Source organism: Diadema antillarum, unplaced genomic scaffold (genome assembly GCF_040938485.1).
Source record: "Diadema antillarum isolate AM-2024a unplaced genomic scaffold, OU_Dant_1.0 seq00000513_RagTag, whole genome shotgun sequence".
NCBI classification, from domain to species: Eukaryota; Metazoa; Echinodermata; class Echinoidea; order Diadematoida; family Diadematidae; genus Diadema; species Diadema antillarum.
Genome location: NW_027271467.1, coordinates 421,063 through 434,295, shown reverse-complemented (window position 1 = coordinate 434,295; position 13,233 = coordinate 421,063). Strand labels below are relative to the sequence as shown.

The 13,233-nt window shown below is 36.9% G+C and overlaps 1 protein-coding gene and 1 long non-coding RNA gene across 2 annotated transcripts in view; both read right to left on the bottom strand.

Moving 5' to 3' along the window:
* LOC139734221 (protein fantom-like) overlaps positions 1-227 on the bottom strand; it is a 49,436-nt gene extending 49,209 nt beyond the window's left edge. Inside the window, exon 1 of the mRNA XM_071645023.1 lies at positions 123-227. Within this exon, the coding sequence (XP_071501124.1) occupies positions 123-210 (88 nt within the window). The 5' untranslated portion in view covers positions 211-227. The remainder of the gene's footprint in view (positions 1-122) is intronic.
* Positions 228-8,872: 8,645 nt separating this feature from the next.
* Positions 8,873-11,127, bottom strand: LOC139734209 (uncharacterized). Its single transcript, XR_011711149.1, has 3 exons — positions 11,042-11,127; positions 10,407-10,512; positions 8,873-9,190 (listed from the first exon to the last, which is right to left on the bottom strand). It is a non-coding gene; the product is annotated as an uncharacterized lncRNA (long non-coding RNA).
* Positions 11,128-13,233: the final 2,106 nt, after the last annotated feature.

Below are 13,233 nucleotides of genomic sequence, written 5' to 3'. Positions count from 1 at the left end.
CAATGGCCAGGAATTGAAAAAATCTGTACAGGTTCTTAAAATGTTGATGCACATTGCAGTGAGTTTCACCTACTTGTACATATCCCCAAACACCATTTACATTCTTGGACATGGTGACCTACCTCCATCATCCAAACCATTTCTGTGACCTCCTCCGGCACCACCAGGGTCTCTCACAGGATACTCATCTACACTGTCTGCATCCATCATCTCCACGCAGCCATTGCTGATCCTAATCAATGATGAATGATGCTGCCATTGTAAAAACTGGAACATTGATTTCACACGAGGACTCAAAATACAATGTACACAAATGATGCAAGTGAAATGGGTCAATCTTGTCAACTTTTTTTTAATTTTCTGACTGAGCAATTCTTCTTCTGAAAGTTCTAGATTTCCACATATTATTATAAACTTAAGCTTGGATCATAAAATGAATGGGAAATTGTGCTTTCGTAGTTTGCTAGATACTCGTTTTAGTAGAGTGGTGTGATTAGATCCTACAGTGTATGTCTTTGGTAGAGGACCCTTTTCATTTCTTAAAATCCTTTGCAGTACACACTCACTCTTTGATGCTAGATTCTTATGTACTTTGGTATCCATATATATAGATATCTCAAATTCTACTGAACTAAACTGCACCAAAATCATGGGATTATTTTCAATTACTCATATGAATTTGATAAATTGACAATTGGAACGAAAGCAAATCGATGTTGACTTTCAAGCCGTCACACAAAACACAGAGTCACACTCACTCTTAAGTGATCACAGCTTATGCTGCCTGCACAATCTAACTGTTAGAATCATGAAGTTAAAATTCTAATGTTGTAATGTTAGGTTATTTTACTCTAGCTAAGTCCCAAGATTTATGCAAACAAGACAAACCGCAGGAAGTAAAATTGAGACCTGTGACTGTGCAATGATTATATTGCAAGCTGAAAGAAGTCAGTTCTTTGTATTTGTGTGTGTACAAAATGTATGTCTCTGTCGGTCTCTCCTCTAGAACAACGTAGAAGTCTAGTCTCAGCTCTGTCCGTCAATCTATCTGTCTATACATAAGTCTAGGCTACAGTCAGTCTTGTGCGATCTGGTAAGTGGTAGGGCCTATATGGTAACTTAGTTATAGTAAATATAGGCCTAGGCCTAGTCTAGAAATCTGGAATAGAATCAGAATCGAACCTTTTTTAGGAACTGTATTTCTCATTTGACCTCTTTCAACCTGCCATAGACGTGTGAATAAGTTTGTATATTGGCTTTTGCTCTTAGTAATCTGAAAGATTCGTCGCATAATATTAGATTCTTAGAAGGCTACTAAGAGTACTCGATTTAATCTTCCTTGGATAAACGGAACCCTCAAGCGATTGATTAGAAAGAAAAATAGGGCGTTTTATAGTGCCAAAACAGATGGATCCCATCGGAACTGGTGCCGTTATAGGCAGCTTCGTAAGCAAGTCCAAAAAGAACTTCGAAAAGCTGAACAACATTTTTTAGGAACAACAGTTTTTGACTCACTCACTTCTAACCCCAAGAAATTTTGGTCTTTTATTAAGCAAAAGAGGCGTGACACAAATGGTATATCGGCTTTATACTCCAAGGGAAAACTAGCCGATACAGCTCGTGAAAAAGCTGAAGTCTTAAGTGATCAATATCAATCAGTTTTCACTAAAGAAGATTTGATTAATATTCCTCATATGGAACAGAGACAAATCCCAACAATATCAGATTTGATTATTTCTACAGAAGGTATTATGAAACTTCTTAAGAACTTAGATGTGAATAAAGCTTCTGGCCCAGACGGCATTTCCCCCAAATTTCTCAAGTTATGTGCTGCACAAGTAGCACCTATATTGCAAGTCATATTTACGCAAAGTCTTCGGACTGGCACGCTACCCCGAGATTGGAGACAAGCTAATATAAATGCTCTGTATAAGAATGGTAGTAGATCCGACCCAGCCAACTACAGGCCGGTATCCCTCACATCCACCTGCTGCAAAGTCTTAGAACATATCATCTATCGCCACATTATGAGCCATCTGGAGGATAACAATATCCTCAGTAACACACAACATGGATTCAGATCCAGACGGTCATGTGAGTCCCAACTGATTACAACAATTCATAATATTTTCTCCTCTGTCGAAACCATTAAGCAAGTTGACGCTGTTGTGTTAGACTTTGCAAAAGCGTTTGATACTGTACCACATCAGAGGCTCCTTCATCGCCTCAAGTATCTTGGAATCCAGGGCTCATTACTTTCATGGATTTCACAATTTCTCACAGAAAGGGAACAAACAGTCGTAGTCCAAGGGTCATCCTCAAGACCCGTTCATGTTTCTTCAGGAGTGCCCCAAGGCACTGTTCTGGGCCCATTGCTTTTCTTATCATATATTAATAATCTCCCTGATCAAGTTTCATCCAACGTCTGCCTATTCGCAGACGATTGTGTAGTTTACCGTCCCATTAAGACACATAAAGATTGTGTCATACTTCAACAAGATCTACGTACCTTAGAGGCTTGGGGAAAAAAATGGCAAATGAAATACAAGCTGGACAAATGCAACGTTATGCGCTTCACAAGGAAGTCTCGTCCCATTCATCACACGTACACCTTAGCCGGTCACCAGATAGAAACAGTGTCCAGTCACAAATACCTAGGAGTTGTCTTATCAGACAATTTAAAATGGAATAGACATATTGATATAACTACAGCCAGAGCAAGCAGCATGATTGGCTTTCTCCGTCGTAATCTACATAATGCACCGAGAAATGTTAAATTACTTGTACAAGCATACAAGAGCCTAGTGCGTCCCCACTTGGAGTATTGCTGTACAGTATGGGACCCCTTCACTCAACGTAACATCTCCAAGATTCAAGCAGTACAAAATAGAGCAGCCAGATTCATCTGTAATGATTACAAGTGGCAATCTTCCGTCTCCGGAATGATAAAGGATCTCAAACTTCATCCACTCCCAGAACGACGCAAGCTTTTAAGGCTATCAACATTTCATAAAATAAAGCACAGCAATATTGATCTAAATCTCGAGGATTATATCAGTCCTGCTCAAGCACCGAGAGGTATGACAACCCGAAGTTATCATCCGGACAATTACTCTACTTTACACGGTTTCTCAACTGCTCTTGCCAACTCCTTCTTCCATAGAACAGCGAAGGATTGGAATAATCTGCCGAGTAACATAAAGCAGATTCATAAATTTGACACATTCAAAGAAGCGCTCCAGCGTCACCTCCGTTGTGATTAGCTGCACATCACACACCACAGTGCTGAGTGATACTCTATCCAGAGTTTTTCAGCGTATTCATCCAGATCCAGATCCAGATCCAGGCTAATTTCAGTTTCAGATTGTGCAGGCAGGCAGCTTCGCCTTCGGATTATGTTTGCAGCTGATGGTAAACCACACGAAATATCATATGTGGGACTGGGCGATGGTCTGTCCTCACATATTTCGCACAATCCAAAATATTGTCTACACGGAAAAAAGCAAGAAAATGCGTCGTACAAATAACATACACAACAATTAATCACAAAGAACATTATAAGTAGACATAAACAAGGTGTGACATTACCCAGGAAACTGCAGTTAATCAACAAGTTGTCGAAATAGTCATTCGGAATTTTGGCGTCTCCGTTGTTATGCCTTTGAAATATTTAGCAACTACGCATGCGCAAGATATATTCTATGAAATGAATACTATAGTACTAAGTACACGGTTGTACATGTGGGCATTTCCACAGTAAATGGGTAGTTTTAGGTTGGAAAAACATGAAAAATTAAAATTGTCTTCAGAGTATCCATATTTCAGAGTTTGGTTGCCTAATACCTATATTAAATATTTTTAAGTAGGAAAAGATAACTTTGTATTCAAATAGAGCTTGAGTGGGTATGTAAGTAAGACATGTGTAATAGCTATGGGGCGAACGCGTGTAACACATAGAGTAGGACAGAAATATTGGAATGATGGATTCCTCATACAAAGAATACAAATATTGATTTCAAATCATCTGACACTATTTATTGTGCTGATACATTATGATAAGAACAATTTAGGGTGTCCATATTTGTGAAAACATTCATTATTTGTGTCATTTTGAAGTGTGCATTCATGATTAATGCCAGAAAATTTGTGCATCATATCCGAAAGGTGAGACCATGTTTGTACTAAGTTCCTCCATAATCGGGCAAACTGTTGTCATATTCATATCTGTATGGGTGCATGTGTGTGTGAGGAAAAGCCAAAGCTTCATTGGCATAGAGTTTCTTGAAATTCCAAAGTACATGATATGACATGTATCACTGCATTAGTGGTGAACGTATGTAACACAAGAGTAGGACAGAAACTTGAACTTTACAGAGTTTTTTAATTTCCAAGGTATACAATACACTCCCATTCTCCAGTATATTGTGTAGTTCATTTTAAACCACAATGTGCAGCATATACAAAGGCTGAAATATCGAAATACTGTATGCAAAGGAGCATTTTGCTGTTGTCATTGGGTCAGCAGTTACCATTTCGTGTCCATTACACCTTGAATTGATATTCCTACATACACATACATGTAAATCAAGTGGATTGTATTTGCCTGTCCAAATTTAAAACTAAAGTGATTTTTTTTTTACTGATACAAAATTACATACAAATGTATTGATACAGTTTATAAGGAATTAACTAGAATTTCAGTCATCACATCCCAAACTCAATCAACACACAGGCTTTGGAAACAAGAATTAAAACTTGCATTGTTCATTTTTCTATTGCATTTAATGTCCATCAGCCACAGTCAGAAACATAAAGCAGTTAATGTACCAATAGCTGATATCAATGTGAAAAGAAACTGTTATTTGATAACTAGTGCAACAGTTAAATCTGTTCATTTCAATTTACATTCATTTGAAAATGAATAGTTGTAACATTCATTAAGGAAATAATCCTAATAGGAAATCAATACACAAAGAATGACACTTTCTGAATTGTTCAGTGCTTCTATAGTAGCCATGATATAAAAAATCATGGGCATACATACTCGAGCAGGATTTGAACCTACGACCCCCTGATCTCCGGACAGGCGTCATCTCCACTAGACCATCGAGTTTCTGCCTGACAGCAGAAAAAAAAATTAATAAATCATGGACGTACATACTCGAGCAGGATTTGAACCTACGACCCCCTGATCTCCGGACAGGCGTCATCTCCACTAGACCACCGAGCTTCTGCCTGACAGCAGTGAAAACATCTTGACAGAAAAATTCCATGAATTTGAAAGCACCCTTTTCTTTGCCTGCCAATTCAATGCAGTGTACATTTTTATATGGTGTATCTAGGCTCATACAGGCTCCATAAACAAGAATTAAACTTGCATTGTTCACTCTTTCATCGCCTTAATGTCCATCAGCCATAGTTAAGAAACATATGGTTTATCAAGAATAATACTGATATCTCCTTATACTTTCGGCTTTATTGCAAACATTTTAAATGGTAGGATATTGTGATACAACAGACTGACACTATATGCATCAAATGTGATATCTTGAACATATTTCAAATCACTGCTCCCAAAGGTAAACTGGACCTTTAAAGGACAAGTTCACCTTCATAAACATAAGGATTGAGAGAATGTAGCAATATTAGTGGAACGCATCATTGAAAGTTTGAGGAAAATCAGACAATCCGTTCAAAAGTTATGAATTTTTGAAGTTTTTGTGCAGTAACCGCTGGATGAGAAGACTACTGCAGTGTATGAATAACTTAGATGTCACATGCGTACAACAATATAAGGAAAATATAAAGAGAATTTCACAAAATTCCATCTTTTGAAAAAAGTACACATTCCCCTGACTCGTTACCGACAAATGTTATGGGTAATATTATTCCCCCCGCCTTTAGAAAGAGGCAAGTCAAGTGCTCTTTTATTATGCGAAAAAAGTGAAAATATTTTAAATTTTCTTTTACATTTTCTTTATACTGTTGTACGCATATGAATCACAAGCTGTAGTAGTCTCCTCATCCAGCGGTTCCAACACAAAAATTTTAAAAATTCATAACTTTTGCATCGATTGTGCAATTTTCCTCAAACTTTCACTGATGTGTTCTACTAATATTGTTGCATTCTCTCAATCCTTATGTTTATGAAGGTGGACTTGTCCTTTAATGTAAATCAGTCACAGTAAGAAACATAAAAAAGTTAATGTGCCATCAACTGTTTTCGAAGAATAACACTTTCCGAAATGTTCAGGTACTGTCGGAGAACTCTTAACTTTACAATCTATGCGTTGATTTGTAAATTAGACAAAAAAAAAAAAAAACACACGCACAAAAAAACCCACCCTTTTTATGTGCCCGCCCATTCGATACATATGGGCATTTCCACAGTAAATGGGTAGTTTTAGGTTGGAAAAACATGAAAAATTAAAATTGTCTTCAGAGTATCCATATTTCAGAGTTTGGTTGCCTAATACCTATATTAAATATTTTTAAGTAGGAAAAGATAACTTCGTATTCAAATAGAGCTTGAGTGGGTATGTAAGTAAGACATGTGTAATAGCTATGGGGGCGAACGCGTGTAACACATAGAGTAGGACAGAAATATTGGAATGATGGATTCCTCATACAAAGAATACAAATATTGATTTGAAATCATCTGACACTATTTATTGTGCTGATACATTGTGATAAGAACAATTTAGGGTGTCCATATTTGTGAAAACATTCATTATTTGTGTCATTTTGAAGTGTGCATTCATGATTAATGCCAGAAAATTTGTGCATCATATCCGAAAGGTGAGATCATGTTTGTACCAAGTTCCTCCATAATCGGGCAAACTGTTGTCATATTCAATATCTGTATGGGTGCATGTGTGTGTGAGGAAAAGCCAAAGCTTCATTGGCATGGAGTTTCTTGAAATTCCAAAGTACATGATATGACATGTATCACTGCATTAGTGGTGAACGTATGTAACACAAGAGTAGGACAGAAACTTGAACTCTACAGAGTTTTTTAATTTCCAAGGTATACAATACACTCCCATTCTCCAGTATATTGTGTAATTCATTTTAAACCGCAATGTGCAGTATATACAAAGGCTGAAATATCGAAATATTGTATGCAAAGGAGCATTTTGCTGTTGTCATTGGGTCAGCAGTTACCATTTCGTGTCCATTACACCTTGAATTGATATTCCTACATACACATACATGTAAATCAAGTGGATTGTATTTGCCTGTCCAAATTTAAAACTAAAGTGATTTGTTTTTTTACTGATACAAAATTACATACAAATGTTAAGATACAGTTTATAAGGAATTAACTAGAATTTCAGTCATCACATCCCAAACTCAATCAACACACAGGCTCTGGAAACAAGAATTAAAACTTGCATTGTTCATTTTTTCTATTGCATTTAATGTCCATCAGCCACAGTCAGAAACATAAAGCAGTTAATGTACCAATAGCTGATTTCAATGTGAAAAGAAACTGTCATTTGATAGTGCAACAGTTAAATCTGTTCATTTCAATTTACATTCATTTGAAAATGAATAGTTGTAACATTCATTATTAAAGGAAATAATCCTAATAGGAAATCAATACACAAAGAATGACACTTTCTGAATTGTTCAGTGTTTCTATAGTAGCCATGATATAAAAAATCATGGGCGTACATACTCGAGCAGGATTTGAACCTACGACCCCCTGATCTCTGGACAGGTGTCATCTCCACTAGACCATCGAGCTTCTGCCTGACAGCAGAAAAAAAATAAATAAATCATGGACGTACATACTCGAGCAGGATTTGAACCTACGACCCCCTGATCTCCGGACAGGCGTCATCTCCACTAGACCACCGAGCTTCTGCCTGACAGCAATGAAAACATCTTGACAGAAAAATTCCATGAATTTGAAAGCGCCCTTTTCTTTGCCTGCCAATTCAATGCAGTATGGTGTATCTAGGCTCATACAGGCTCCATAAACAAGAATTAAACTTGCATTGTTCACTCTTCTATCGCCTTAATGTCCATCAGCCATAGTTAAGAAACATATGGTTTATCAAGAATAATACTGATATCTCCTTATACTTTCGGCTTTATTGCAAACATTTTAAATGGTAGGATATTGTGATACAACAGACCGACACATATGCATCAAATGTGATATCTTGAACATATTTCAAATCACTGCTCCCAAAGGTAAACTGGACCTTTAATGTAAATCAGTCACAGTAAGAAACATAAAAAAGTTAATGTGCCATCAACTGTTTTCGAAGAATAACACTTTCCGAAATGTTCAGGTACTGTCAGAGAACTCTTAACTTTACAATCTATGAGTTGATTTGTAAATTAGACCAAAAAAAAAAAAAAAAAAAACACGCACAAAAAAAAAACCCCACCCTTTTTATGTGCCCGCCCATTTGATACATATGCATTCAAATGGTGTATAAGGCCCATCCTGGAATTTCAGTCATCATATTCCAAACTCGATCAACATACAGGCTCTGAACACAATAAAAACTGACATTGTTCGTTCTTGTATCGCCTTAATGTTCATCAGCCACAGTAAGAAACAAAGCAGCTAATGTAACAACTTTTTTTATTCAGTTGTATCCCTGTTTATATCTTGCTTTACAACAAAAGGGATGGTAAATATTGATTTAGGTGACGACTCAGCTTTTAACTTTTTGAAATAGCATATACCAGGTAGGTTCTCTTAAAGGCATTGAAAGTTTACTTAAGTGAAAATCAGTTTTGAAAAGGCTGAGATATCCAAAAAGAAAGTTGAACAAAGTGATCCTCATAAAAGTTGAAACCCAGATCTTCTATTTCAATAACATTGGTTTACTTTGTGGTTTCATACCTCAGCCATTTGAAGACAATGTTTCATAAGCTAAACTTTGAATTCCTTGTAGAATTGTATGCTCATAAAAATTTCATAAGTGGTTTCTTATTACATTGTATCTTGCAAAAAATTAAAAGCTCAAGTCATATCTGATATAGTTTACAACTTGAAGGAAAAAACAACAACTGCTGTCTTGTGGTGCTTTGCTCCTCCAAGAGAATGGGATCAGGCATTCTGCACAGGATATTGTTTGTAGATTCTCTGGAGATGTCATCTTTGAACAACCACTTGAAAACTCCATGCCTTGGTTTCCCCATCAAGTCATCATCCAGGATGTCTTACCTGTCAAAAAAAAAAATTATACATACATAATCAACAAATACAAATATTGAGTTCATTTTATCACAATTTTTGAAAGTTTGGAATATTCCTACATACTGAGTGCAGATAAAAGATTGTTCAAAAGCCATGTACACTGTACATGTCACCCGCAATTGAAATAATCATAGTTAAACATTTTGCTGCATAGTTATTCCGTAAACCAAGCAATAAAATACACAAACTACAAATACAGTAGACTCTTATTTTTAAAAAAAAAGGAATTTTAGAAAAAAAAAAAACTGTTACTGTAGAAACAAAAGTATGTGTAGCCATCCAATTAGAAGAGCTGTGTTTTATCTAACAATCTTCATTCAAAGACATCTAATAATAAAACATTTCCAATAAGTTTTGAATACACTTGTACAGGATTATAGAAATTTGGAGGAGGCCGTGAGTTATCGCTATCTTCGAAAGGTAATGTGTAATATTTATTTTTTGCTGCAGACAGCAATTGAGTATCAACACCTTTGCACAATGTTTGCCCTCTTGAATTTCTTTTCTGTTTGATTATTTAGTAATGTATGCAATATTTATAGATTTTGGGAAATAAATAAAGAATACTTCTGTACATAAAAGCAATGTATGTTTGTCATAGAAAAATAAAAGTTGACCTCCAATCTATCAACCCACCTAGCAACCTTTCCTGGCCAAAGTTAAAAAAAAAAAGAAGGATAGGTGTAATTCTTGGTATCGCCAATACCTAGTTGCCGTGCGGAGAGCAGTGTTCTAGATTCATTATGAGATAGCTTACAGGACAAACTTGACCTGGTTTTGGCTGCTCATGCACTCAGATCATGCTCTATCTTTATCCAGAGGTATTTTTGTTGAAGATTTCTTCGCTTTCCATCATGTGACCAGCACATTGAAGCCTTGCAGTAGTGAACCAGGACTCTAGTGACCGCAAATCAGTAAAACTTAAAAACTTCCAACTCTTTTAAGCTGAATTTTAACCAAGAAAAAAGGGATGGCAATGGAAAAGCAGACAATTAACCCCATTGAATCATATGGGAACTGCGACCTCTACTTAGCGTGAGACAACCAGAAGTGAACAAGGGCACAAAAGAATCCTAAAGTGTATCTGTGACAGAGCTCTTCAGCATGCACAGAAGTTTTTTGCGCACTGGCGATACCGAGAATTGATTGCAACTTCATGAAAATATGCATACATTGTACATACCTTATCACTGGAAAGCAAACATGCTTGGCGTGATGAAGAGATGCTCTGGGCACTCAGAGATTTAAAAAATTTCCATCAAAAGCTGTAGAACACGGCAATGCAGCTTCTATAAATAAAATGATAATAACATCTGGTGAAAACCCCGATAACCACAGATATGGCTACACGACAACGGATAAAGATATTACCAAAAACAACAAAAGGAGGGCTAACTACAATTGTACATAATCATTCAAAAAGATATCTATGATAAAATCTTTATAATAAAGAAGAATATGCCATAGTGTCAAAAAATATGGAGGCCATGGCTTCTATCTTTGAAGGGTAACAATCACTGTTTGTTTCACACTGTAGAAAGCAATTCAATATCTCCTACAAACATCCTACACAAACTGCTCTGCAATCATTTATTCATGTATGCACTATAAATTTATATACTTTAAAAATGAATAAGAAATAGTCCTGTACATAAAAGGAACTTCTTTTTTTTTTTGTCATGGTCTGAAAAAAAAAAAAAATATATATATATATATATATATTATGCACCCTTAATATATTGAGTGCCAATGTAGCAGCCTTTTTGGACAAAAAAAAAAAGGAAGATTACATAATGAAATGAAAATATGCATTCACACCTTATCACTGAAAAGCAGACAGGCTAGTCATGATGAAGGGATGCTCTGGGCACTCAGAAAATCTCCACCACAAGCTGTAGAACAGGGCCATGCAGCTTCTATAGTGATAATCGTATCAGAAGAAAACCCCAAATATGCACACATGTGGCTACATGACAATGGACCAAAATATCATGGAAGACAACAAAATGAAGACTACACATGTACCAGTTCTATGACATCTACAAATAAAATATTTACAATACATAATAGCATGGCATTAAAATATGGAGGTCATGGCTTCTTTGAAAGGTATTACTGTTACTTGTAATGTTTGTTTTCCACTGTAGAAAGAGATTTAATATCTCCTACACAATTTGCTTAGTGGTCATTAATTCATACGTGCAATACAAATTTATAATCTTCATTAAATAAATACAAAATAGTTCTGTAAATAAACATAACATCGCAGAATTTCTGCGAAGTGAAGTTGCGGAACTTTGGTCATGTCATACATTTATTAGAGCAGAAAGATTTGGGGCTGATTTCATGACAGGGATCGTTTTTAGGACACGACACAGGCCAGCAAAGAGTGAACATGGTGGATGGTGCGACATCGACAGCTGGAATGAGGCTCTGCACAGATAACTGTCCAGGCCACAAAAGACAGGGTGTTATGGACATATTGTACATTGAGTCAGGGTCACTTAGCTCCAACGAGCCCTCCCGCAAAATCACAAAAATATGTATATACACCTCACCGTAACACTGGTAAGCAGACAGGCTGGGCACCAGCATGATGATCGAAGGGACGCTCTGGTCACTCACAACACAGATTGAATCACCACTAAAAGGTGCAGAACAGGGCAGCACAGCTTCTCACATAACAGTTGCTAGTTGTCTAGTCTACATCAAAACATAGAAATACAATCTAAATAAATAAATCATATCATGAGAGAACTGCAATCCATGAGCTCATGTGGCTGAAGGACAACATTAACAACGTTAGAAGTCGAGTTTGCACTTTGCTTAGGCAGAAATAAATCAAGTCAAATCCCGATGTAGGCCTGGTAAATTTTCTTTTCTAACTTGTTTGATCATGGGTGTCTACATACACAAACGATATCGTGTGGTTACAACACTTGCACTTAGGACTCATGTCACTAGCGTAGCGCTAGCCTGGCTTTCGAAATTCAATATTAAAATGTTACACTTACACTCGTTTACGTTTCGTAAACTGAATAGCGAGTTAACGTTAACACGGTTACAGTGCGTCAGCTCACGATGGACAGTGGAGTTAAACTTGTATTCAGCCATTCTAAGTACCACTCTTGGCTTAGCTTTCGATCATTGCTGTTTTGTCACTGTCAGTTTGGTTTTATTTTGAGGAAAAAATATTACGAAAAGATGAAAAGAAAGATTATTTGAAGCTGGAAGCAACGAAGAATTTACTAACAAAAAATAACACATGTGGGACTTGGCTCAGTTATCGTCCGTGTGAACTCGAAAACGAGTAGTGAAAGCTAACATACAGAGAATCTCAAAAGAATTTCTAATAATGCCAGCAGGGCCATTAATCCTAAAAATACGGAAGATTCTACTCTAGAATGCAAAATTTACCTTTTGTCAGTGAGAGTCGTAATCACCTCCGTCATATTCAGATCTGAGCAGTCGATGCTGGATTGTACGCAATGCAGACATAACACGGGAAATTTCATGCGAACGATACGCAACCTCGGACAGAACGGCGCGAAACAAGGAGGTAAGCAAGACACATGGGAACGAACTGTCTGAGTTACGCGCGTGCGAACACACGTAACGAAGACCGATTGTAGATTCTGTCCACCGTTCGTGCGTCCCACCAAGCGGAGCGTACCCACTGAACGCACGTAACATACTGGACAGAATTAGAAACGGAAGCTGAAGCTAGATAACTAAATGTTCTGAAAAGACAGCTATGCTTATGGCGCGAAACCGAAAGCAGATGTCTAACTTCAGGGTAGTGTCGGCGTTTCCGTGTTAAATCGAACGACTCTGGAGTGTCTCAACTAGCAGTTACGTACGTTCGCGGCGTGGACAGAAAATTGAATTTGGTAACTTTGAATACGGATATTAAATATTTGATTTAATTTTCTGTTGAATTAGTGAAACCTAACTTGAAACTGTGGTCAGCAAAGTGTATTTAACACAAAATAACTGCACTCTGACGCCTG